The sequence below is a fragment of the Schistocerca piceifrons genome, chromosome 5 (genome assembly GCF_021461385.2).
Source record: "Schistocerca piceifrons isolate TAMUIC-IGC-003096 chromosome 5, iqSchPice1.1, whole genome shotgun sequence".
NCBI classification, from domain to species: domain Eukaryota; kingdom Metazoa; phylum Arthropoda; class Insecta; order Orthoptera; family Acrididae; genus Schistocerca; species Schistocerca piceifrons.
Window position 1 is genome coordinate 130,185,603 of NC_060142.1, and position 27,163 is coordinate 130,212,765.

Here is a 27,163-nt window from a genome sequence, read left to right on the forward strand (position 1 = left end):
GCATTATTATTGTTCTAAAATTTGTCATTTGTTGTTAAAATAGTGGCAGCTGAGATATAGGCCAAATGATATTTACAGCGTTTAAAGAAAATGCAGATTTCACGCGATAGTTTTTAGTTGAATGTTTTTCTTTCTCGACGATGTTACACGGCATCGCTTCTTTAGATTTTGGTAATAAATAACGTTTAGAAGAGGATTTTTAAATAGGTCTGCAGAATCTTGTGGACCCTCTTCTGTTGGCGGTTATCTCGTGAAGGTCGACAGAAATAGTTTGTTGTTCCGAAAGACGAATGCTGTGCGCAATATTTTTGAAGGGGGTCAGCATGTGACTCGGCGTCATACAGGGCACCATTAGACGTGTCGAAAATGGGAGTTCACTCGATTTTACACCAACATTTAAGTATGAAAACGATCTGTTCCCGACGGATTCTGCAAATTTTTAGCTGCAGCTTAAAAGCAGGCCCGCATTATTTGATGCAAAGAAATGCTCAAAACTTTCAGTCGAGGAAATATAAAATCAGGATGCAAGACGGTAGCGGGACTTAAAAGTTGGATATAAGTTTGCGAGTTGGGAACGAAGCAGTGACCAACGAATATCATTTTATCTTGAAACTTTTCCACTGGTCCGTGTTTCCATAAAAACAATAACATGGGCTGTAATCAGCTGTTCCTCTGCTTGTACTGGGCACTTCAAAACCCTTATTTTACACAGTTGAACACTTTATACCAAACGGTATAAAAAAAAGTTGTTCACCACCCTTCAGCGATGAAATAATGAAAAATGAACGAAAACTTCGCTTCACTGTTAATGATTACAAAGCCGCTTGTCACACAGCACGCGAATCCGTAGATTCTTTGACGGAGAAAACCGTGAAATCTCTCGTTGACGTATTTTCCATAGTTATCTAATTTCGTTCGTTGTTTTGGAACAACAAATGCTTGATAAAATAAATAAAATTCAAAAGCATCATTCAGTACACCTGAGAGAAGTATGTCGCTAACAAAATTTTAAGGGATAAAAAAAAATCGCCGTGGTTTTATAGCCATGTGAGAAAGATACAACGCAAGCAACGAAACTTTCAACTCCAGATCAAGAGAGGTGAAAACCTAATTGTTAAACAAGAGGCGAACGAAGCGAAAATGAGGTTAAGGACAGCAATGAGAGGAGCATTCAATGATGTTTAAACTAAAATTCCCCCCCCCCCCGTCTGACTAAAAACCCTAAGTAGTTAGGGTCTTTCGTAAAATCAGTGGGTGGATCGAAATTATCTTTCGGGCACTCACTGACCGTAGCGGCATTGAAACGGAAGATGACAGAGACAAGGCCGAAATACTGCATTCGATCTTCCGAAACTATTCACCGCGGAAGATCGTAATACGGTCCCCCTTTTCAATCATCGCACCTAAATGACGGATATTGAGACAAATGTTCGCGGGATAGAGAACTAATTAAAATCGCTTGGCAGTAAGAAGGCAACGGAACCAGATCAGACACCTGTGTGATTGTACAAAGTTTATGCGGAAGAACTTGCTCCCTTGGGTCCGTTTAGTCTGAAACCTGATAAATCATCCGGCGTACCCTGGAGAAAATATAGTAGGCGTAATGCATTCAAGTTTGTGACATATTGTAAACCAGAAACCAGTGCCGAAATTGGTAAAGTTAAATCGTGGGTAGATTTAGAAAATCAATGTAAATGTAAGAATAAACTATTTCAAGGAGTAAACCCTTTTTATATTGGTGTTCAGATCGCAGGCGACGAACCTGCTGAAAATGACGTAGTACAGAGTGAAGTGAAATATGTTACATTCATTGTAAGAAATAGTGTATATGACGTTTTGTAGAAGGAAGGGAACTGTCACGTTCTAAATAAAGATTATTGTTACAGCTCATGTCTGCGTTGGAATTTTTTTATTCCAGTTGGGAACACATAAGAAATTATCCTGATGACCTACGCCTCGCCTTCCTGGTTCCAACTACGCAGCAACGTATCGACGATCTAGCATTAACATTCTATGGGAATAAAATTAACTATTCCGCTGCTGTCATTGTTCTAGAAGAATTGTGGTTTTATAAGCCAAATTTGCAGCAATTGATACTTCAATTTAGGGACGCCTACAGGGAATTTGTATTCATGCCAAACGGTATACGATGTGCTCAGCGATATTTTAATTTCAGACAGGGTAGATACAGACCTCTGTGGTACAATTATTAGAACCTCAATAGTTATCACACAGTCCTTCTCAGACACAGCCGTAGGCCATCCTAGGAAATGGCCTCACGTCCAGTGAGGTCTCCAAGTCAGGGTAGCAAAAAATATAGGCTTGTACACAAGTTGAAGAATGGAAAAATCCAGGTGGCAATGTACATGTACATTACCTGACGCGACTTGAAAAATGGCAGGTCATTCCTGTTTTTTAGAAAGGTCTTAGGACAGTTGTACACAATTATATCTGTATGTTGCTGACGTTAATCTGTTGTGAAAGTGTAGTATATGTCTTAACCCTCACGTATGACAACGTTTTTAGAGAACGAAAACCCCGCCTGGAAAAAATCAACACGGGTTCCTGAAACAGAGATTTTATGAAACTCAGCTCCCTCTTTTCGTTCGTGAAATCGAGCATGCCGTACACATCTTCGCTCACGTGAATGTATTGTTAAGTAATTTCAGGAACGCTTTTAATAAAGTTACGCATTGTCGTAGAGTGAAAAAAATACTGACAGTACTACAAGGAAGCGCGATAGGAGCGTTCATGTATACAATATGTATAAATGGTCTAGTGAACAACCCCCGAAGCTCCCTGAGGGTGTTTGTACATGACGCGGTTGTTCATGAGAATGTAGCAGCGACAGAAGACCAGAGAAATTGAGGAAGACCTGCGTAATTGACCAATGGTACAGTGACTGGCAGTTGCCCCTGAACGCAAATAAGCGTATACATAAAAGAAAAAAAAACTACTACTGTACAACTACACAAAATAGAAGCTATCGTAAAATACATTGTAGTAAACTTCCGGAGCGAGCTGAAGTAAAGTGAGTGGGAAAAAGATGCTAGATGGAGATTCATAGAAAGAATATTAAGAAAATTTAGTCCTTGCAGGAAAGAAGTGGCTTAGAAAACACTTGTACGATCGATCCTTCAGTTTTACTCATCAATCTGGGACTCTTATCGCGTTGGATTAACGGAGGTTATAGACAAGATCTAATTCACAGTCCTGACGTGGTGTCATACTCGTTGCTTGACATACAAGTAATGTGACATTTTTGCTCGCACAGAGGTATACATCATGTTTTAAGGTCGGTAATATTTATTCTTCAAATATTTAGCAATAGTTTTCAGACATTCACAAAAATTGTAACTTCTGATGTGTTTTCAGGTGTAAACAAATGAATAAGTCAGACACTTGGCGAACGCTGCGCTGTATACAATCGCACCAAAAAGTATGGGCACAGTTACATTTTAGTGGTTTTATGTTAAACGAAACATAACGTAGGTTACAAATATGTCCATTTAACTTGTCCGTAAAGTAACATGCAGTGTTATGAAAATAAACATCGCTCTTCTGCATCCAAAAAAGTATTTGCACACGCGTATGAATCGGAGAGTGTGTTCGTTTTCTTCCTTGATGTTCACCTTCTAATAGCTGGTGTGCATCCCTTCAGCATCTATAACAGCACGTAAACGCCTAGGAATGCTTTGTATTAAATTCCGGGTGATATCAGGGGTAATTTTCGACCATTCCTCCAGGAGCACTTTCTCCAAGTCGTTTTTACCGGACGGACGCCTTTTTCTGACTTGTGCGTCAAGATGAGCCCACAGTTTCTCAATTGGGTTCAAATCAGGGCTCTGAGGTGGTGTTAGAACCCTTCTGGGGGCATTGTGCAGTAACCACTCCCGGGTTTTCATGGCGGTATGTTTTGGGTCGTTGTCTTGCTGGAAATGAAACACACCAGTAAGGTCCAATGTCCGTGCATTAGCTTGTAAATTACCTCGCAACTCGTCGATGTATCCCATATGATCCATTGTACCGTGGATTACAGCTAGATTTCCAACGCCGGACGCCGCCATACAGCCCCAGACCATTACACCGCCCCCACGGTGTTTGAGTGTGGGATGCATGTGTGATGTCGAAGTGCGTATTCGGCTTGCCAAAAACTTTCTTTTTTGCATCCGAACAGATTGAGCTTCGTTTCGTCGCTAAATATCAGTGTTTCAAAATTCCATCGGCTTGCTGATGTAGTGCTTGGCAAACTGCAGGCGTTTCTGCCGATTAATTTCCGATACGTATGGCTTTTTCCTGGGAGAACGTCCATGCATGTCAGCCTCATTCAACACATTTCGTATAGTTTGAACACTAACCGTCTTGTCAGACGTTGTCTACACAACCTCAGCTGCACTTTTAGCAGGTTCCTTGCGAGCAAATGCGATGGTACGGCGACGCTCTCAAGTTGTAAGCACTTTCGGACGTCCAGGACGACACTTCCGGTACCTGAAAACCCAGCGATATACCGAGAAGCCACGTTCTGTGACAATACTTTTTGTGTGCAGAGGAGATACATGTTTGCCCTTAACCCTGCATTTCTTTGTTAATGGTAGGCACTGTGGGCAGAATTGTAATGTCTGGTATGTACGTGTACCGCAAGGTGCGGCGTTTGTGACCAGCAACTATAAATACGCACTTGTGCCAATACTTTCTGGTGCGATTGTAAGTACATTTACACTCCGCAAGCCGCCCAACGGTGTGTGGCGGAGGGCACTTTACGTGCCACTGTCATTACCTCCCTTTCCTGTTCCAGTCACGTATGGTTCGCGGGAAGAACGACTGCCGGAAAGCCTCCGTGCGCGCTCTAATCTCTCTACTTTTACATTCGTGATCTCCTCGGGGGGTATAAGTAGGGGGAAGCAATATATTCAATACCTCATCCAGAAACGCACCGTCTCTAAACCTGGACAGCAAGCTACATCGCGATGCAGAGCGCCTCTCTTACAGAGTCTACCACTTGAGTTTGCTAAACATCTCCGTAACGCTATCACGCTTACCAAATAACCCTGTGACGAAACGCGCCGCTCTTCTTTGGACCTTCTCTATCTCCTCCGTCAACCCGATCTGGTACGGATCCCACACTGATGAGCAATACTCAAGTATAGGTCGAACGAGTGTTCTGTAAGCCACCTCCTTTGTTGATGGACTACATTTTCTAAGGACTCTCCCAATGAATGTCAACCTGGCACCCGCCTTACCAACAGTTAATTTTATATGATCATTCCACCTCAAATCGTTCCGCACGCATACTCCCAGATATTTTACAGAAGTAACTGCTACCAGTGTTTGTTCCGCCATCATATAATCATACAATAAAGGATCCTTCTTTCTATGCATTCGCAATACATTACATTTGTCTATGTTAAGGGTCAGTTGCCACTCCCTGCACCAAGTGCCTATCCGCTGCAGATCTTCCTGCATTTCGCTGCAATTTTCTAATGCTGCAACTTCTCTGTATACTACAGCATCATCCGCGAAAAGCCGCATGGAACTTCCGAGACTATCTACTAGGTCATTTATATATATTGTGAAAAGCAATGGTCCCATAACACTCCCCTGTGGCACGACAGAGTTTACTTTAACGTCTGTAGACGTCTCTCCATTGAGAACAACATGCTGTGTTCTGTTTGCTAAAAACTCTTCAATCCAGCCACACAGCTGGTATGATATTCCGTAGGCTCTTACTTTGTTTACCAGGCGACAGTGCGGAACTGTATCGAACGCCTTCCGGAAGTCAAGGAAAATAGCATCTACGTGGGAGCCTGTATCTAATATTTTCTGGGTCTCATGAATAAATAAAGCGAGTTGGGTCTCACACGATCGCTGTTTCCGGAATCCATGTTGATTCCTACTGAGTAGATTATGGGTTTCCAGAAATGACATGATACGCTAGCAAAAAACATGTGCTAAAATTCTACAACAGATCGATGTCAGAGATATAGGCCTATAGTTTTGAGCATCTGCTCGACGACCCTTCTTGAAAACTGGGACTATCTGTGCTTTTTTCCAATCATTTGGAACCTTCCGTTCTTCTAGAGACTTGCGGTACACGGCTGTTAGAAGGGGGCAAGTTCTTTCGCATACTCGGTGTAGAATCGAATTGGTATCCCGTCAGGTCCGGTGGACTTTCCTCTGTTGAGTGATTTCAATTGCTTTTCTATTCTTCGGACATTTATTTCGATGTCAGCCATTTTTTTCGTTTGTGTGAGGATTTAGAGAAGGAACTACAGTGCGGTCTTCCTCTGTGAAACAGCTTTGGAAAAAATATCGAGAAGAATCTGCAGGTGTGCGCGTCATGCATATAAATACGATATAGAGACTTGGCAGTGCGCGGTAAAAGGCAGCTGCATCTTTCGAAGTAGTCCACATCAGCTTAGTAATGACTCGATTTTCATGTATTCGTTAACTAAAAATAGGGTGACAGCCCGAAATGTAACTTTATGTAACTAAAGTAGTATAAAAAGTGTCCGGCGATTGAACCCGTAGTTAGCACGCTAATGGCAGTGTTTTTGTTGCGGCAGGTCCGAGTGGCTGGCCGCTACTTCACCCAGTCAACCCGTACCTGACGTGCGGCCTGTGCAGCGGATACCTCATCGACGCCACCACCATCGTCGACTGCATGCACTCCTGTAAGTACACGCTGTCGCCTAATCAACAAGTTAACAGAGTCTAATAGAAGGCATGTCCAGAAAGAAAATATACGAGGCGTGTTTTTTAAGCAAGTACCGTTTTGAAATTTAAAAAGAGACATGCTAAGATATCTCAATTATTCTATTTTTTACATGAAAGCCTGTACCTTAATCTACGCACTGACGCCATTACAATCTGATTCTTCCTTGTTTACGTTGTGTACTGAGTGTTTAAGATGCCTCCGATAATTGTGAGTCCCGCTGACTGTGAAGTACGGGCTGCTGTAAGATTTCTTAGTGCTAAAGGCCTACAAGCGACCGATGTTCGTCGTGAGATCTGTGCAGTTTACGGAGAAAACATTGAGTGATGAAATGGTAAGAAAGTGGGTGAGAGCGTTTAAAGATGGCCGCACAAATATGCATGATGAACAACGGAGCGGGCATCCTTCGTTCGTTAATGAAAGTTTGGTGCAGGAAGTGGACAATAAAGTGAGTGAAAACAGGCGCTTTACGATTTCCTCCCTGGGGGATGATTTTCCTAATGTTTCTCGTAGTGTTTTGTATGACATTGTGACCGAGCACTTGAATTACCGAAAATTGTGTGCACGTTGGGTACCGAAAATGTTGATGGTTGTGCGCAAAACCAAACCTTTAGACAGTGCATTGACTTTCCTTGAGCGGTACCACAACGACGATGATGATTTCTTAAGCCAACTTATTACGGGCGATGACACATAGGTGGCCTAAGTCACACCAGAATCAAAGCAACAGTCCACGGAAGTTGAGCAAGGGCACTGTTTTGCTGCAAGACAATGCCCGTCCGCATGTGGCGAATCAGACCAAAGATCTCATCACTTCTTTTCGATGGGAAACTCTCGATCATTCTCCGTACAGCCCCGATCTTGCGCCCAGTGACTACCATCTGTTCCCGCACTTCAAGAAACACCTGGGCGGTCAGCGTCTTCAAGACGATGACAAAGTCAAAACAGTGGTGATGCAGTGGTTAACAAGTCAGGCGGCAGACTTACATGTGGAGGGTACTCAAAAACTGGTACAACGTTATGACAAGTGCCTCAATATTGACGGAGATTATGTAGAAAAGTAGGTTAAGGTACAGGCTTTCATGTAAAAATAAAATTATTGATATATCTTAGCACGTCTTTTTTTAATTTCAAAACGGTACTTACTTATAAAAAACACATCTCGTACTAGGTTGTTAATTAAAAACAATTATTTAAAAAACTGCAGGATATTATTGATGCACTTGTTGGCTATTTTTCCACACGATTGCCATCCCGTTTGGTGCCTGAGGTGAACCGGAACACTAGCTTCTTTATTTCCTCCTCAAAGAACTCCCACGCCGGCTCCTTCCCACGGTTCAGAACCTCGTTCTGCACCTGTTCGTTGGTTCAGAATCTAACTGCACTCACATGTCTCTTCAGCAAGTGAACAGATGATCGTCTGAAGGCGCCAAATCGGGGGGAAACGGAGGGGTTGTTGGAAACATCCCAACCAAATGAGTCAAAGAGCGCCTCGGTGGCTGAGGCTGCGTGAGTACGGGCGTTGTCGCACAACGAACACTCATTCCTGTCCACAGCATTACCCTCCTTTCGCCTTGAACGGTTCTCTTGAGCTTTTTGGGGGGTCTCGCCATATCGCTGCTCGTTGATGCTTTCTCCCCGAGGCAAAAACTCGACCGAAACGGTGCCTTATTGGTCCTAAAACAATGAGACCGTGATTATTTTGCCCGAAATTGTGGTCTTGAATTTTTTGGAAGATGACGAATAGGTGTGACACCACTGCGACGACTACATTTTCATCTCAGACGCGTAATGTGTGATCCACGTTTCATCTCCAGTCATAACAGAGCTTAGAAAATCCTATTCTTCCAATTAAAGTCGCTAAAGAAGCTCGCGGGCGCTATTCACCCTCTTTTTCCTGTGCTACGCTATCAGCTGTTTTGGGACCCATCTTGAACGCGGTTTGCAGTATCGCAGCGTTCCTTTGAGAGACCCGTATAGCAGAGTTCCGCAGAAAAATTTCATCTGGTGTCAGTCGGCGGTCTTCACGAATAGTTTCCTCGATTTTTCGCGCTAACTCATTAGTTAAAATGGGAGTTCTTCCACTTTTTTTTTTTTTTCAGCGTCAAGGAGACTCTGGTTCCGCAGCTCTAACGACGGTTGTGAAGGAGCGACTGGAAAAAATCTGTTCAAAATTACTTTGGGACTGACTCTTCTGAAGAAGCACTAGGATACCCGGATCGTAGTTGGCACATCCTGCGTGGACATATGGGCAAACTAGTCACTGCATAAATATGGAACCGGCATCAAGGTGTTCTGGAAGAACTGCACTAGGTTTACATGTTAGTTTTATTCGCAGCAATAAATACTTAATACGATATACCGTACCTGCAGTTCTGGAAGATGCATTTTCGGATGTCGTTACCGTATTTTTGATGTGCGTGAACCTTTTTTGTTATTGAAGTGAGGCGAACACATCGAGCGAATGACATCTTAAAAATACGTCACATTTTCATCTAATTCATCTATATGTACATACTGGCTCCGCAAGCGACCTTACGTTGCGTGGCAGACAATACTTTGTCGTACTACTATTCCACTCGAAAATAGAGCGAGGGAAAATCTACTGTCTACAAAGCCTCCGATGGAGCTCCAGTTTCTCTCTTCTCGTCTTCGTGGCCGTTGCTCAAAATACACACCGGTAGCAGTAAAATCGATACGCAGTCACCCTCAAATGCTGGTTTACCCTCACGAAAAGAGCGCTGTGTTACCTCCAGGGATTCTCCTGTGAGTTCACGAAGTATCTCTGTAATAGTTGCATGCTCATAGAACCTTCTCTTAACCACTCTACCAACACGCCATTGTGTTGCTTCAATGTCTTCCTTTCGTCTGATCTGGTGGTGATACCAAATAATCGAACAATACTCAAGAATGGGTCGTGTTAGTTTCCTATACGGGGTTTGCTTTACAGAAAAACCACACCTTCTCAGAAATTCTCCCAATAAACTGACGTCGGCCATTCGCCTTCCCTACCACAATGCTCACATGCTCGTCCCATTTAATATCTCTTTGTAACGTTACACCTACATATTTAACCGACGTGATTGTGTCACGCGGCACACTGCTGATACTGTATTCGAACATTACGGGTTTCCTTTTCCTAATCATCCGCATAACTTAAATTTTTCTACATTTACTGCTATATGCGATTCATTATGCCAGCCAGAAATTTCGTCTGTCATCTTTACCCTTCCCGTACACCAACAGCATTATCAGCAAATAGCTGCAGATTGCTACTCACCGTGCACGCCAAATCATTTATATATGGAGAGAATAATAGCGCTCCTATTACACTTCCCTGGGGCACTTCTAACTAAACCCCTGTCTCTGATGAACCTCGCCGTCGAGACCAGTGTGCTGGGTTCTTATTACTTAAAAAGTCTTCGAACGATTCACATGTCCGGGAACTGTGCCGTATGAAACTTCCTGGCAGATAAAACTGTGTGCCAGACCGAGACTCTAACTCGGGACCTATGTTCCGTAAGGTCTGCAAGGGGGCACCATGTTAGATGCTTTTCAGAAATGTAGGAATATGCGAGCTGCCTGTTGCCCTTCACCCATAGTTCGCAGTATACCATGAGAAAAAGGGCAAGCTGTAGTTTCGCACGAGCAATGCTTCCTAAAACCGTGCTGATCTGCGGACAGAAACTTTTCAATCTCAAGGAAATTTATTACGTTAGAAATCAGAATGTATTCAAGCGAAAAGTTTTAAACATGGCTGCTTGGTTCAGTGACCGTTTATAAATTGAAAATGAAACAAATGATCTCTCGGTCACACTTCTTTAGTCTTATTGACCAGGTTTGAACACTTCTAAGAGTGCTTTCATCAGAATTTAGACATGCAAAGTGGTTTATAACATAATTACAAATTTGTGGAAGAAATTGTTTTTAATATATAAAAAAAGTGTACGTACTGACTAACAATATTAGACACGCACAGCACGCATCTCGTGGTCGTGCGGTAGCGTTCTCGCTTCCCACGCCCGGGTTCCCGGGTTCGATTCCCGGCGGGGTCAGGGATTTTCTCTGCCTCGTGATGGCTGGGTGTTCTGTGCTGTCCTTAGGTTAGTTAGGTTTAAGTAGTTCTAAGTTCTAGGGGACTGATGACCATAGATGTTAAGTCCCATAGTGCTCAGAGCCATTTGAACCATTAGACACGCACAGTACTCACATGTCAAGTATAACATAAATAACAAGCGAGAAGGGCTTTAGCCACAAAATTCGACAAGAATGTGTGAAGGCGAGCCTTTTAGGACTGCTCATACCTGTACAGCCATAAATTTGTAATTATGTTATAAACCGTTTTGTATTTCTAAATTCTGTGAAGGCACTCTTAGAAGTGTTGAAACGTGGCTAATAAGACTAAAAAAAAATGTGTGGTCGAGGGCTCATTTGTTTGATTTTCAGTGTTCAAGAATTCTGCAGCAGACCAATGTTGAGGATATTGGTCGGTAATTTTGCGGGTCCGTTCTTTTGCCCTAGGCCTACTTATATTCAGGAGTCACCTGCTGTTTTTTCCCAGTCGCTTGGGATTTTGCTCTAGGAGACAGAATCGCGATGAATGCAAGCTAAGTGACTGACCAGTGGCCGTAGAGTACTATTTTTTTAAAACCCAATTGCGATTCCATCCAGACCTGACGATTTACTTGTTTTCCTAGGCCAGAGTTGCCTAATTGACACAGAAATGGCGCTGTCAGAGGGGCGCGGGGTGGTCGCGCTGCGAGTGCATCAGAATATGTCGTCTTCATCAGGCGAAGAAGTTGATGCTCACGATCTTTTGCAACTCGAATATACCGGCGCATCCGTTCCAGCAGAAAAAGGGAAGAAATGTAGCACATTAGACGTGATGAAAGAAGTGAACGTGTGTCTCTAATGTGTCCGACATATTTACAAAATGTGTCAAAAGCGAGAGTTTCTCTTTTGCTTTAGACGAAGTTAACGACTGCATTCAGAGAGAAGAAACGAAACCGGATTGTTTTGGTCATAACTCTGATTTTTCGTATGACTTTCATTTGAACGTAAGCCTAAATATTGCTGATTTTGTGAGAGATGTTAAAAATATTACGACACGTTCCCAAAATCTGATAATCCGTAGATATTTCACTGCTGTAGACCACAAATTCCTCGTTACGGGGCGTATTTTCCTATCATGTAATATAGTTTGTCCTTAGATGGAGAAACAAACTACCCTTTCACTCACTGGATTCCAGATGAGACCAACGCCGAGGACTACGGATGCTTCTGTGCAAGATCGGACCAGATGATTTCAGGAATCTAGCGCACTAGACAAAGCGGGGCACAGAGGCTCTTCACAAATAAGAGCATTTCTGGCTACACACTCCTTCAGACAACACTACCGCACTACGGGGAAAGAAAAGTCGTAACACCTGCAACAGTGCATTTGTTTAAGCCTTACGAAGAAGCCGAGGGGTACTGGAAAAAGGAACCTAGATAACATCAGAGTTTTCCCTTTGTGTGATAAAATTTGGTCAGTAAAAAGTGCCAAGTAGAAAGCCTTACTTGACGTGTGATGATACCAGCTGAAAAACGGAATTTCCACAAGCAAGTAACCAGTGAATAGTGGATTTGAACAACTGCCTGGCAAAACGCATTGATTGACGACAGAACATATTATGCTGGGGATACATGTTTAGTGTAATTGCAACAAGAATGGTGCTAAATATTTCCGTATCTTAAGCTGGTGCTTGTGCAGTTTTGTATTCCAGTAAACATTGTGTTTTGGCCTTTGTTGTTCTTTCTCAGACCAATGTTTCTGTTTCTGCAATAAGTAACATAGAAAAACCAGAATGTTCCAGGAGCACAACGTTATAATTACAAAGATTCAACGTTCTTCGTGCATAAAGAAATACTACTTTTTCAAAGATAATGCAAGTGAATATCTAATTATTGGTACAAAATTGCGTGGTACCTCATAAACACTGCCTGCCCCATGAAAGCCCAAATACCCAGAAAGCATAAAATATCCAGAACAGAGAATACTTCAGCTGCCGGTATATCAATGGAAAGATCTCATCTCTCTTTCATTGGTCGCTGGAACACGCCCTTTTTTTCGACAATATGTGAACGAAAATAGTTATTGAATGTTTGATGAATGAAGCTGTTAGTGTTGACAAGACAAATTTATGCTAACTCTGCTGCTAGATCTGCAATTGTGTACCTCTACTTTTAAAATGAAAATATCTCCTAATGCAGTATTAACTAAAACTGTGATTGTAACTGACTCCATAAACCATATACGAGAGGAAAAACACGAGCCACAAATCGCTTAGCTCGCGGCCATAACGTTGAGTGTTGTGCGTCGTAGCTCGTGGAGGCTAAACGTAAAAAACTAATCACTTTATTTGCTCGGGACTGGAAAGAGGTATCACTCTCCTTCCACTGTTAAAACCAATTTCGATATGTTAGCTATATTTGGTACGCAGCAACCTACATCTTAAAACTCAAAAATTTAAACTGGCGTGCGACTACTCTCTTCACTGCAAACTTTCCAAAATATGCCCGGTGGATTACTTCTTTTGGAAGTATCACAGTAACTATGGGTGATGGCGAAAATAACCCCAGTTCACTACCAAGCTGTGATTGATTATAAGATGCCGAATTCTTGTTCCGAATACTTCTTCAAAATCGAATAAGACAGACTCCAAAGTGGAGAACACAATGGTATTTAATTTTTTTAGGTGAGAAGTACGAGGGTGAGTCAAATGAAAACCTTAAATTTGTAATAACAAATCGAAATTTCGCGCCGTTATCCTGTAAGTTGGTAAGCGTGCAAAAATCAGCGTGCAGAATGGGCTGTAGGTGGCAGCATAGTGCAGATGCACACACAGTTTCGCAGTATCAGTATAAAGATGACCGCCCCACTTGCGACTTGCACCAGGGAAGGACAGCTTTCTGTTCTTCTGTTTTTGCGTAGTGAAGGTGTGAAACCTATTGAAATTCATCGACGAATGAAGGTTCAGTAGGGTGATGCATGTTTGTCAAAGCGGCAAGCCTACGAATGGAGTAGGAAGCTCGCAAATGGTGTGACTTCAGTGGAAGACACTCCTCGTCCAGGTCAGGCACAACGAGTTGTGACTCCACAGAACATTGCAGCAGTTGAAGCCATAGTGAAAGAAAACCGCCGAGTGACACTGAATGACATTGCAGCATGTTTAAAGATTAGTCATGGCTCAGCACAACACATTGTGCATGATGTGCTCCAGTTTCGCAAAGTGTCTGCAAGATGGGTGCCACGGCAGCTGACTCCTGAAATGAGGCAACGACGTGTTGATGCTTGTGAAGAACTTCTTCGGCGCTTTGAACGAGAAGGCGATGGCTTCCTTGCAAGAATCGTTACTGGGGACGAAACCTGGGTTCACTTCCACCAACCGAAAACGAACCCGTTTAGAACCATCAGCAGGGAAGGTTATGCTGACTCTCTTTTGGGACGAAAAAGGCGTCATTTTAGACCATTACATGCCTAGAGAGACCACTGTCACCAGTGCTTCATACACAGATCTCCTAAAAATTATCTTCGGCCTGCAATCAAATCAAAGCGACGTGGATTGCTGTCAGCAGGTGTCCTTTTGCAACATGACAATGCAAGGCACCACACTGCCCGTACAACAGTTGCAACAATCACAGACCTGCATTTTGAGTGTCTTCCTCATCCACCGTACTCACCAGAGGTTGCCCCAAGTGATTTCCATATGTTTGGACCACTTAAAGACGCAATGGGAGGAAAGAAGTTCCGTTCTGATGAAGAGGTACGCCACGCGGTGCATGAGTGGTTGCGCGGACTACCAAAAGAATTTTTTTCTAAAGGAATTTGTGCACTTTGTAAGCGCTGGAGGACTTGCATTGAGCGTGGGGCAGATTATGTTGAAAAGTGATACAGCTTTGTATCACTTCTGCACAATAAATAATATTTAAAAAAATATTTAAGGTTTTCATTTTACTCGCCCTCGTAATAGTTTTACTGAGAAACTATCTACAGAGACGAATGTAGCTTTGCTTCGTCTGCATAAAATAGATTTTTTTAGGTATATCAGACGACTTAAATTAATGAAACCAGCGCGCCACTCAGATGTCTCCGCCACTCGTCCCTTTGGTGTACCACTCGTGGCGACAAATGGACGTGGCGCGTACTACGAAGCGACGCGTCTCCGCCACGCCATCTCTGTGTGAATTGCTACATTTGTTAAAATGAATGTGGCGCGAAACAGCTCAACATCCGTGGCACGCCATTTCTGTGTGAACTGGGCCTACAGGAGTCTTAGAATAGAAGCCTTCGACCCTCTAAGCGATTTTACACGGGACTAGAATTTTCCTCTGATTGTCGTCAAAAACTTCTGCTAAGGTATGAAAGTGGTAGTTGCATACCTCTCACATCGATCTTTTTACAGCCGCGCGAATCTTTACCAACCCTTACCTATCGCCGTTTGCGCGTTTTCTTTTGAACCGAGAATGCAACAGCCTTTGCTTCCTCAGTATTTTTGAATTTTCTTGTTAAACCACAGCGGGTTTTTCGTCATTAATGTACTTGTCTAGGCACATACTTAACCAGAGCAAGATTTACAGTCCCTTTAAACTTCACACTTAATTCCTCTTCATTCATCATACTGGAACTAAGTAATATCAATTCAATGTATAAGAGGGATAATAACGACGACGACTCTCCACTCGGCGAAAATAACCATATTCCAAAGGGTTTACATTTTTTCTTAGCAAATGAATTCATACTAGTTTTCGTTACATTATTAATTTCTATTATTATTATTTCATAAATGAATCCAGAAATAAACATAGTAAACAGTTCAGGATTGTGTAATTGATAATAGAGATTTGAAGTGTGCACATTGTGTGCGTAATTACAATGTTTCTAAAAAATTTTTTTTAACTGTACATTCAGGACTAGTACTTCTCGTTTATAGCATGGAAACTAAAATATTTTACAAAGTAGTTTCTTTTCGTAAATTTCATCTTGAAATATAACGTAATGTGTATAAAAATATATGAAAGTTTTCAGAAAAGCAACTGAGATAATACTGACCTGGCCAAAATTCGAAAAACAATATTGGTATCGACAACTACTGTTGAGGAAAAGTAATGCTAGAGGCGGATGTACCGTTTGACAGTGGGACGTGAAACTCTTATAGAGGTTGGTACAGCTCCATTAGGCTCTGTTTTTTGAGCTTTTTGGAAGCCCTTGAAATCTGTACTCGGTAGAAGCCAGTGCCCCTAATATCGATGTGACGAGAACTGGTATTTGAAGGGGCGACCTAATGCCTATTACATGTTTAAAAAATATCTCTCGAAATCAAAAGCACGAAAAATGTTGACTGTCCTTACGTAAATCCGAGTGGAAACATTAGCAGTGCTTCCTGATTATTTAACTTCTGTAATGCATTAATGAAAAATGTTTTACTCTCGCTTTCTGGTGGGGGTCTCCGCCTCAGAGCCGTGAACTAAAAGTCCCTCAGACCTAGTGGATAATGTTGAAAGTTACATTTGGTTATTTGCAGGTGATGCTATTTTATATAGAAAAGTTGAAACTCTATAAAACTGTGGCGAAGTGCTGGAAGACGTGCTGTGGTTGGGCACTATGTGCAGGGATTGGCATTGGCATTTGACCCTCAGCATAAACGAATTTAACGTGCTGTGTATAAATATGTCATTAATTGGTAGAGGCTTCTTTGGCCGAATTTTTCAGTGGACGTCTGATAGGAATCGAAGTCGGCATTAACCTCTCAGTCCATGCATGCTCTTCCTCATGACAAATTCCCATTGGCGTCTCATTGAATACGTGGCACTTCAGTTCGCAAAATCGCCAAGATTTTTAAAAGAATGGTTAATGGAAGTTCAGCCATTTGAGACGCGTTTGATTTTATGGAAAGATGCTTTCTTCCTCATAACTGTGCCTTGATGACTGACCCGAATTTCATTCAAAACGGACATCTTCACAGAGAACAGGTCTATTGCTCTTAGTAATGTTTCGCAGGCGTCTTGTCGCGCCCACTGCTTTCCAAACTGTTATTTTCTCAGTTGATTGATGGTTGGCTAAAATCTCCTCCAGTGGTGACGGTGCGACTGGACCAATGAACTGAAGTTTTCCCTAAAGCTTTCGGTTACATTTGGCGGTGAGCCGGGTGGTCAGCATGACGGTGAGAACTGTGTGGGAAGTTACTCCTGGTGCAGCACTTTCCAGTAGTGTACAACCGATGGGTGCCACTTGTCTTTGTAGTCCTGAAATGTTCCTTCGACCCACAATGTAATAAATTTGTCTCTGTGATGCCAAAAATCTCACTGCAATGCCCTCGTTATTTACGATATTGTGACTGGTTCCAATCGCCTCAAATGTGTACTCTTAGGACTTTAAATGCTTGAAAGAAATACGCAGCAAAGTCAAGTCTTATGTAAAAATATATGTAAATAAATAAATTTTGTTTGTTTGATAAGTTTGTTACATTTGTGTTTCTCTGTTTTCCAGTTTGCCGAAGTTGTATAATACTGCATCTGCGAAGCAATTCGTTCTGCCCAACTTGTGAACAAATCCTCCGCAGATTTGATCCTCCACTCCACGGCCTCAGGTAATTCTCGCTTTCTTCAAACACCTTATACATGAACGACTGATGACCATTTTGTTGCAAAACTATCTAAAATTGGTTGTTTATATTAATTAAATTAAAGTTTGTCATTTCGCTGTCGTTTGGATGTTTCGTAAAGTGGATGCCTTAACATGAGTGGAGGTTATTTGTAGTTCATGTGAGACACTACAGAGGTCACCAGTGTGAGGGGAAATGTGACCGGTAGAGATATAAGGAGTGGGACAATAAGAAACGAAAGACTGACTTGTGTATCAACAATCTGTACCAAATACTTATTTATTTGCTTGCTTGTTTACTGTGGTGGCTAGTCAGAACAAAGTTCATCTCTTTGTGCCATCAGTTAGCCCCAGCCATCATTTTCCCTTCAGCGTACCCTTCTTTATATAGCCCCAACTTAGCAATGTCTTTCCTGATGCTATTCCTTCACTGTGTCTCCAGCCATCTCACGTTACATGATCATAACAAGCTAATTACTTTGTTCAACTTGTGTTATCATTCCTGATTCCCCACTAGTGCTCTGCAAGTAACTATTTCTACTACATCTCTACCTGTCTCCTTTTCTTATTGGTTAAAGTGTCGGCATGAAGACTGTGTTTTTTAAGGTAACTGCCACTTCTCCATCTCTTGGGTAAAGGTTGGTGTCTCAGCTCCATGACTGGATTATTGCTGTGTTTGTGTTATGGTCATTGTTGTGCTTGAAACAAACTTACATGTGAGTAATTTACCAGCTGAAATATACACCCTGTTTCTTGCTTGGATTGTAGTCAGTATTTCATTACACATTAGGTGCCTATTTAGTGGAGCACTATAGTGAGAAACTCGTGAATGTACCACATTCAAATGATGATGGATACTAACATATGTGATACAAAGGATATAATATTGCATCTATCAGTTCTTTGAATAAATTAGACTGTCCTCACAAGGCTAATAAGTGTTCATAGTGAAGAATAGAGTTTTTTTTGGTTAGAGAGACAAAGGCATCTTAGTAGAAAAATTTCAACTTTGTCTTGCAAGTAATTTCATTGCTGTATAGGTCAGACAGTTTTGCAGTGCACACTTTAGTACCATTCTTCTTCTCTGGATGTAAAAAACGGCAATTGAGGTCATAGAGATAACACACAAGTAGTTCAGAATTTGCCTGGCTGGCATAAAAGTTATACAGGTTTCAGTGTGACAGTTAAATGTATCACATGAGGGTTGGTCTTAAAGTGTTAGAGGGTAAAACTTAACTGGCATGGAATTAATGTCAAAAATTTCTATAACTGTCACCACAGTATTTATATAATTAGAAGTAGGGGTCATTCATAGTACACATCTATACCTACACACATGTTTGCAAGTAACCACTCTGATGTTGATGGCAGAGTGTGCTTAGCATAGCACTTCTTTTTAAAGCTTCTTCTCATTAAAATTGCGTTTGCAGTGTGGGAACAATCATAGCTTAAATGCCTCTGTGGTTTCTGTGATTAGTCATGTCTTCTCTTCTCATTCCATATGGGAGTGATATGTGGGTGAGGGGGGGGGTGAAGCATATCTTCAGATCCTTCACTTAATACCGATTCTTGCAGGATAAATGAGATCTGTCTTGAAGCATCTGACAAATGAGGTTTTCAGCATCTCTTTGAGATTCTTCAGTAAATCGGAAACTGGTGTGGTCATTGCTGCGTCCCTTTCTATACCTTTAGTCCTATTTAGTATGGGTCCCTCAAACTTAAACAGTATTCTAAAATGGGCTGCCAATTTAAACAGTATTCAAAAATGGACTGCCCTACTTATTTGTAAGCAGTCTCCTTTGTATAGTACCTGTATTTTCCCAGTATCTTGTCATTGAACTGAAGTCTGCTATGACTAAGCCTACAGAATCAATCCATTTTATATCCTTCAAATTTTTACACCCAGTTACTTGTATGACACTACTTGTGGCTTCCTGATGTGATAATCATAAGATACTATTTCTCTGTATTACGTTAAGAGCACAGTTTTGCATTCCTGAACATCTAAAAGAAGTCATCAGTCTTGGCATTGCTTTCAAATCTTATGGTCTGACTGGATATTTTTGCAATTTTTTCATTCAGTACTTCTTTATTTATAAAGGAGTCATTCGTCAAAAGTCTGAGGTTTCCATTGTCTTCCAGTTCTAAATACACAACACAAACAAAAGCATCCCAACATACTTCCCTGGGGCATGCCTGAAGTTAATTCAACGTATTGCAATGATTCTACAGTCAAGATAACATGCTGCATCATCCCTACCATAAATTCTAAATCCTTTCAAATATTTTGTTTGATACCCCATATAATCATACTTCCATCAGTGAATGGTAAATGTATTGACAGTATGAGATAAACACAAATTTTACATTACCATTCTCCCATTTACTAAAGACTCTCAAAGAAAAAGACATTTTGTAAATAATGACTTCTTTCAAACAGTAAAATTTCGGGAAAGTATAAAGAGTTTTCACCTTATCTAATGAAAAACAATTTTTAGTGTCACACTTTCTATTTAAATGGCAAACAGCAATAATATAAACCTCTGTTTTAATAGGAGAGACCATACTCTGCAAACTCTGGTGTACAAGATGGTGCCTGAACTTTACCGCAAAGAGAGAGAACGTCGTAAAACGTTTGGACAACAGGACCCACAGCAGCGTCGAATACCTAAGCCGGCAAAGAACATACTTACAGACGAGTTCAAAATAAATATTTCACTGCAATATGATGAATGGTGAGTGACAGTGAATTTGGAATTATTTTTGGTTACTAACCAAAATGGCTGGAAACACTTGCATGAGCTATGTGACAAATTGATTGATAAAGTGAGAATTATTGATTACCAGTTCCATGCTTTGGTTTTTGTGTGTGTGTGTGTGTGTGTGTGTGTGTGTGTGTGTGTGTGTGTAACTCTTCCATTTTCTATCAGATACATTATGGTTGATTAAAGCGCAGAAATCTTTTTGTTATCTAATATTAATAAGCAATCTGGTCTTTCCTTTTCAGTGTGGAAAATGAGGGTGGTGGTGGTGGTGGTGATATAAAAAAGGAAGATAAAGAAGCAGTAAGTATTTCATAGTATTTTGCTTTATTTTCCTTTTGACAATAATATCTCTGTAAATCCTATGCCTTCTGGTAAGAGAAGCAGAAAGCAGAGTGGTGGGGAGAGGGTGACTGAATTCTTTACTGATGCCATGAAATAAATATTAATGAAATGGTTTTCTTTTCCAGAAACGGTACCTCAATTGTCCAGCTGCAGTTCGCATAAAATATTTGCAGCACTTTATAAGAATGAAATATGGACTCAGTGAAGCCCATAGGGTGGATATAATTTATAATGACGAGTGTCTGCCACAAAACTTTACTCTTAAAGATGTCATGTATATTTTCTCTCTGGACAAGGTGAGTCCATTTTTGAAGTGTTACTTGTATAAAGTGAATACAAAATAAGGAAATTTTTCACTTGTGTAATTTATATATTTTTATATTTCAGTACAAAACAGTGGAGTTTGGCTTCAGAATATATCTTCAGGATCCCGCAGAACAGAATGTTGGTGCTCAGAATGCATCTTCTGTGCAAAAAAAGAGTCGGAGACAATACAAAAGGAAATCGGCAGTGAAGAAAAAACAACCTGTTGCACCGACCCGGAGCAAGCTTTCCAGATCGCAGTCTACACCCAATGTATCTGTTTGCATTGACTCACCTGAACCGTCATCTATTGTGCCTGCAGTAAGTGAAGAATTTGATGTTACGACAAAGAGTAAAAGAGGGAAGGGTAGAGGACGGGGCCGAAGGGCACGAAGTGGGACACGTAAAGACAAAATTTCTTTTGCATCCCTTGATGATGATATGCTGAGAGCAGGTCATCTCTTAGAAATGGAACTTGATTCCATTGCTTCTACTAGTAATTACCAAAGTAATAGTGTGACTGAATGTGAAGACATTAATCAACAAATGACTGAGAAAAGTGCTTCTCCTGAAAGAGTTACTCATCAAACAGGAGCCTCAACCAAAGACAATAATGGTGTCAGTATGCCTTTTGTTCCTGTTACTTTTTCAGAGGATGCAACTCCTACAGCAGAAGTTGGAGTTGCAGTTGCAACTAAAGGTGATGCCTTTTGCGTGGAAGAAAACCTAAGAACACCTTCTGAATCTTTCAAGATCAAACTTGGCGAAACACAAGACAGTTTAGGTGAAGTAATTTCAGACAGTGGAAGAGAGAGGATTCCTATCTGTAAAAGTGCTGTAGCGTCTCCCAAACATGATTCTTCCTACAACTCGTGTACTCCTCATAATGAAGGTGCTGCATCACAGCAAACTGCTACACATGGGAAGTTGGTGTCCACAAGACGTCATAGCAGAACGATGATGTCTCCTCCAAGAACTACCTCCTCCAAATGCAATAATTCTGATGTTTTTGATAATAGGCACAGTACACAGTGTAGTGTTAGAGAGCAATTCTGTGATGTCTCTATTGTGGATAATAGTGTTCTAACCCAAGGCAGTCAGTTATCATCAGTTTCTGGTAATCGATCTTCAAGTATGATTGGAGTCACAGAACAGAAAGGTGGAAAAAGTGCAACAGCTGACTTAAAAGTCGATGGGAATGGCCAAATTCTCAGCAACTATCAGCAAAATGTTAATGTGCTAAGTAGTGAAAAGCGAGACAAAATAGTAAAGGAATCAAAATGTCCAGTTGCAGCAGATTATGTTCCTCCATCAAAGAGACTGTGTGTAGAGCAAGAACAGAGCTTAGTGCTAAATGAGAACATAGGGGAAGGCAAAGATGTGTTGGAAGGACTGGAAGGTACAGATGGTAATAAAGTGGAATCTAAAAAGAAAATATGTACAACTGAAAGACAAAGCACAAAATTTCTTAAGACTGCAGATGCAGTGAATGCCTCTGTTAACAACTATGAGACTGAGCGACCTGAGGTGAATAATGGTTTCAGAGACATGAAACAAAAAGTCAACAATAATATGGAATTGATAAGCAAACATAGGGAACAAAAATTTTCGGGAAGTAGTAAACAAAAAGCAAAGATGAGATATCGAAACAAGGTAATGAAGCAGAGGAGAATGCAGTTAAAAGGAACTGCACTTTTCAAAACACTAGAGCCACTATCGTCAAGTCTCCGTCGAAAATGCATGGTTAGTAAAGTATATGGTTTGGTAGGCTTCAAAAATATGAATTGCAACAAAGGGAGATGCAGATCAAAAGATACTTCTCGTAAAGATAGGAAAAGACGAATCATGCATTCAGTACTTATTAAAAAGTTTGACATTGATTATGGTGCTGCTACTCATTCCAGTGGTGACATTTCAAACGTAGTGGCTGTGCAGTCATTAGATCAAGGCAAGTCAGAACTTCATGACCCATCTCCACTTCATAGGGATAATTGTAAAACATGTCAAAATAATCAGAGCTCAAGTGTGATCTGGAAAAAAGTTGTCACACCAAGTAGGAAGAGAAGATTCTCAGAGACTTGTGAGAAAACTGACAAAGAGCATGTTATTGGTGGGAAGGTTAATGGGCTAGCAGCGGTAGGTGTTAATGCTGATCTTTCAAGAGAGACAGATGCAGGATCTCTGAAAACTGTCAAAAATGAAAATGAAATTACTGATAAAACACAAGACACCAACAATTGTACAGATGGCAGTCAGGCTGATGCACTTAGTAGTTCGCAGAATAACTGTGGTACAACATCCTTGACAACTAACAATACAAAAGAAGCTAGTTCTCGTAGCTCTTTGAGCATTGACAATGTAGATGGTACAAAGGTACCAAATACTCATAGCAGAAGTGGAAAAACGTTGCAAAATGAAGCTATTAATATTCAGAACAGCCAAACGGACCATGCTCCTCTCATTACAAATCCTTCAAAAATGGCTACCGACAGTGCTGTAAAAAATGAGCTTGTACAATGCAAAGAAAACTCGAAAAAAGAACCCAACATGTCTTCCAAGGAAAGCACAAGCTCCAATAAATCTTCCAAAGCAGGTGACAAAGACAGTAATTACTCTGATAAGTCAAGTAATTACTCAGAATTCGATGATTTCTCTGAGGAAGATGAATTAATTTTGAGAGTTTCAGAGCATGAGGATGATGAAGTAACATCGAGGGTGTCTGATCGTGAAGATGATGAAATTATGAATGAAAATGGTGTACAATCGCAAGAGCTTCAGAAGAGTGCTAATGAAGAAAAAATAGTCGCAGATGAGCCAAAAAATAATTCAAACGAAGTATCAGAAACCAGTGGCAGCTCAGAAGCCAAATCTAAAGAGGGGGGACAAAAATTCCCAGAAGTTCCTCTACCTGCTGGCCGCGAAATGAAAGATGCTGAACGAATCTCAAAGGAGAAAGGTAAAGAGCCCAAGAGTGGGCAGAAAAGTTGGTCGGAGACAAATAGACCTGATAAAGTGATTTCTCATAAAACTTCATCTGCCTCTCATTCTGTCAACAACAGAACTGGAAATGTTGTCAGTCCTGTTAACAGTAGTAACAGTTCTCATCAACAGTGTGCACCCAAAGGCAACAACTCAAACCCTGTGATACCACAGACTGTTGCCAATAAGACCGATAAAAAACCTAAAGTGGGAAATTTATATGAGCTTACAATAAAACCCAAAGAAAATACAATTGTTCCACCTCCTTCCATTACAATTAGTAGGCTCAATTCTAATTTAAAACCAAAACAGAGGACTGACACAAGCAATTCCACTAAGAATAAAAGGCCCTCCCTCGAGATACTGCCGGTCAAACCTTCGGACGCTCAGCACTCTGCAGCTACTGACAGGAGTAAAAGAATTAGTGTCGGCAGCCCATATTTCACCCCAAAAAGGAAACCAGCTAATTTGCCACTTTTGAAACCACCACAGCTTCTACAAAACATAGTCTCTCAGGCACAGAATTTCCCCACTGAAACAGTGACAAAAAATGGTTTACAAATAATACCAACTAGTACTAAAAGTGAAGTAGTTTCTAGTAGTTCTCGGAAACCCGTTGCTACAACAACCAATGTGTCAAACAATGTTAACAGTAAATCTTCTGAAAATACATCAAATAAAAATACTCGTGCTGGAGAAGCAGTCTTGGATTTGTCAGAAAAATCGACAAGGTATAAGGTATCATCGCCAGAATCGTTGAACCAGACTCCGAATGAATTACAGCCACCAAAATCGTATGTTACTGCAGCTCAGATTGCACAAAATAGAGCCTCTCTCTGTTCGACTCTGGCCTCAAACTTCCAACACTTCCAGCATCATTTTAGTGCTAATACACCACCTCAGAATGTTCCACAGGCTGGTATTGCCAGTGCACTGGGTACAGCACTCTCCTCTGCTTTGCGCGGTACGCTGACCTCCTCACAAGCAGCACGTGGTATTTCAAATGATGGAATTCACCCTGCTGTGACAAATCCGGCCTTTATGGTGAACAGAAACACACTATCTGGTGCATCAATGCAGTATTGTAATGCTAAAGATGAAACTGAAAAATCGGTCAAGCAACAGCTATATCAAAACATCCAACAGAAAACCAAAGCTGCCCATACAGCTGCTGCTGCTGCTGCTGCTGCCTCAAATCAAAATGTTAACAGTCCTGCATCACAAATGATGTATGGAAGAAATGTGAGGATGCAGTCTGGAGTCCACATGGGCCACGTCCACACACCTTCAGTTTGTTATCCAGAAACCAGTCCCACTGGACCAAAAGAATATCCTGATCCACGATCTCCTATTCCCTTGTCTCCAACGACACCTGCTAGTTCACCACTTTCTCCTACACATCAGGTGATGGCAAATTTTGGGTGCTTAAGTCCTACTTACAATCCACATCCACTGTACAAGACATTTACCCCTGCCAGTTCTGAAATAGCGTATGATAGAGCAAAAAGGAATCTCATGCCTGAACACAGGAACCCTGGACCCAGTCAAACAGTTCGTCACATCCCAAACCCGTCAACTCTTCAATTCAGACAGCAACGCAGAAACTGCTCTCCGTCAAATGCACCACAGAATGTGCCATCCACCTCAGCAAACAATTCTTTGAGCAGCAAAATGCCATTCTTGCATCAGAGGCTACTGGAAGCTAGTAACAGTGCCTCAAAAAATGTTCCAGCAACAAGCACGGCATCTGCTTTGGCATTAAACTCTGGAAATTTTGTTTCACATGATAAGACTAAACCCTCAAGAAGAAACCCTGCTAATAAATAACTCTTAAGCTGAATTTAACGTAGTTTTCTCTTGTGAGATGTCTCTTCACTATGGAGCTGTTTCTGACTGTGTGAGAGAAGTACATGTATTAAACATATATTGTCAATGACTTTTTACAAATGCAGTGTATGTACTTCATGCTTCTGTAAAATGTCTCATATTACCTTTTTAAGGTATATAAAAACTGAAAAGACTATAATTGGTAAAAAGTATTTTCATAAATACTGTGTGAACTACTCAGTTTGTGAGATTGGAAAAATTCTTTTACCCATGTACAGCTGAGAGATCATTTAAAGATCTGAAACATTAGTATGTAATGATATTTTCTTTAAAATAAGTTTTGAAGGTTACTTCTTGAAATATCCAGTTGTAAGTATTGTTTTGTGCATTTGGCCAGTTGTAGCCATATTGTGAGGACTAGCATTCTTCTGATCCTTCTGTTTGTACTTATATGCTTATTAGTTCCTAATTATTATTATTATTATTATTATTATTATTATTATTATTATTATTATTATTATTTGTAATGGCTGAACTGTTACTTCCCTGAATCTTCATGTTCTTTGCACTCTGTTACTAAAATGTGTAAGATGAGACTACAGTTTTGCGTAGTTGTATATTGTGTATACTTGTAGATGCAGTTTGTTTTCATATGTATGATATATTGTTATTTTATTAGTAAAAGTATTAGGTATTAAGTTTGATCAATGTATATTACCTGTTGTACAAAGGTGGAAAATATATGTATATAAAATTTTAATAATCAACTCCATGGTCTTACTGTTTATCATATTTTATTCAGATTCTCTCCACAGCTTATTTCACTATTTAGGAAGAAAAGAAACTCCAGACACCTGCTGCAGCTTTATCGATAACATTCTGTTGAATTTCTGAAAAGCAAACACACTAGGTACTTCAATAAATGGTTAACTTAAGTGCAGTTTATACCATTCTTATACTAAAATTTTGTAAAATTTCTTTCATCTGTTTTCATACCAAATAAATAATCAGTGATATTACCAAAACACATGTAACCTTTGTGACAGTTAACAGATTACGTATCCTATATGGCCAACAGTGTACAAATACTTTCCATATATGTTTACAAACACAAAAGAACCACTGAATCATACAAAAGCTACAAGTAAAATAAAATTCCCATTACTTTTTGAACACACCTTGTGCAACTTGTACAATGTATAGTTACATGATACAGTGAAGTGGTAGTTGTTAAAAGGGCTGCAAGCATGGCCCACTGTACTGCATACAAAGGATATGATCAGCAATGGATGACACTGTGGCAGGCTGCAGCTGAATGGCACATCAAGGCCTTGATGTTGAGTTGATTTTTACGTAGATGTGCTATTCTTGAAGACACACTTCAGCTCTTAGCATAACTGTTTAAAGTGTAAATATGCAATGTAACATGAATGGAAATTGCTAAACCACACCTAAAAAAGGCTGAAGATCATGAATCATAAGCTTCTAGAATCAGTGTTATTTTCATCAAAACAACGAAAAGTTTCATATGAAATACTTTCCTTCCTTCATTGCTTATGTGTGACCTACACTACTCCAAATATCACAAGATTC

At 40.7% G+C, this 27,163-nt stretch overlaps 1 protein-coding gene across 1 annotated transcript in view; it reads left to right on the forward strand.

Moving 5' to 3' along the window:
• The window catches only part of LOC124798794, an 83,624-nt gene extending 57,326 nt beyond the window's left edge, over nucleotides 1-26,298 (forward strand). Inside the window, exons 4-9 of the mRNA XM_047262323.1 lie at nucleotides 6,564-6,671; nucleotides 17,241-17,340; nucleotides 19,910-20,089; nucleotides 20,362-20,419; nucleotides 20,587-20,757; nucleotides 20,849-26,298. Coding sequence (XP_047118279.1) covers nucleotides 6,564-6,671; nucleotides 17,241-17,340; nucleotides 19,910-20,089; nucleotides 20,362-20,419; nucleotides 20,587-20,757; nucleotides 20,849-25,570 — 5,339 coding nt within the window. The 3' untranslated portion in view covers nucleotides 25,571-26,298. The remainder of the gene's footprint in view (nucleotides 1-6,563; nucleotides 6,672-17,240; nucleotides 17,341-19,909; nucleotides 20,090-20,361; nucleotides 20,420-20,586; nucleotides 20,758-20,848) is intronic.
• Nucleotides 26,299-27,163: the final 865 nt, after the last annotated feature.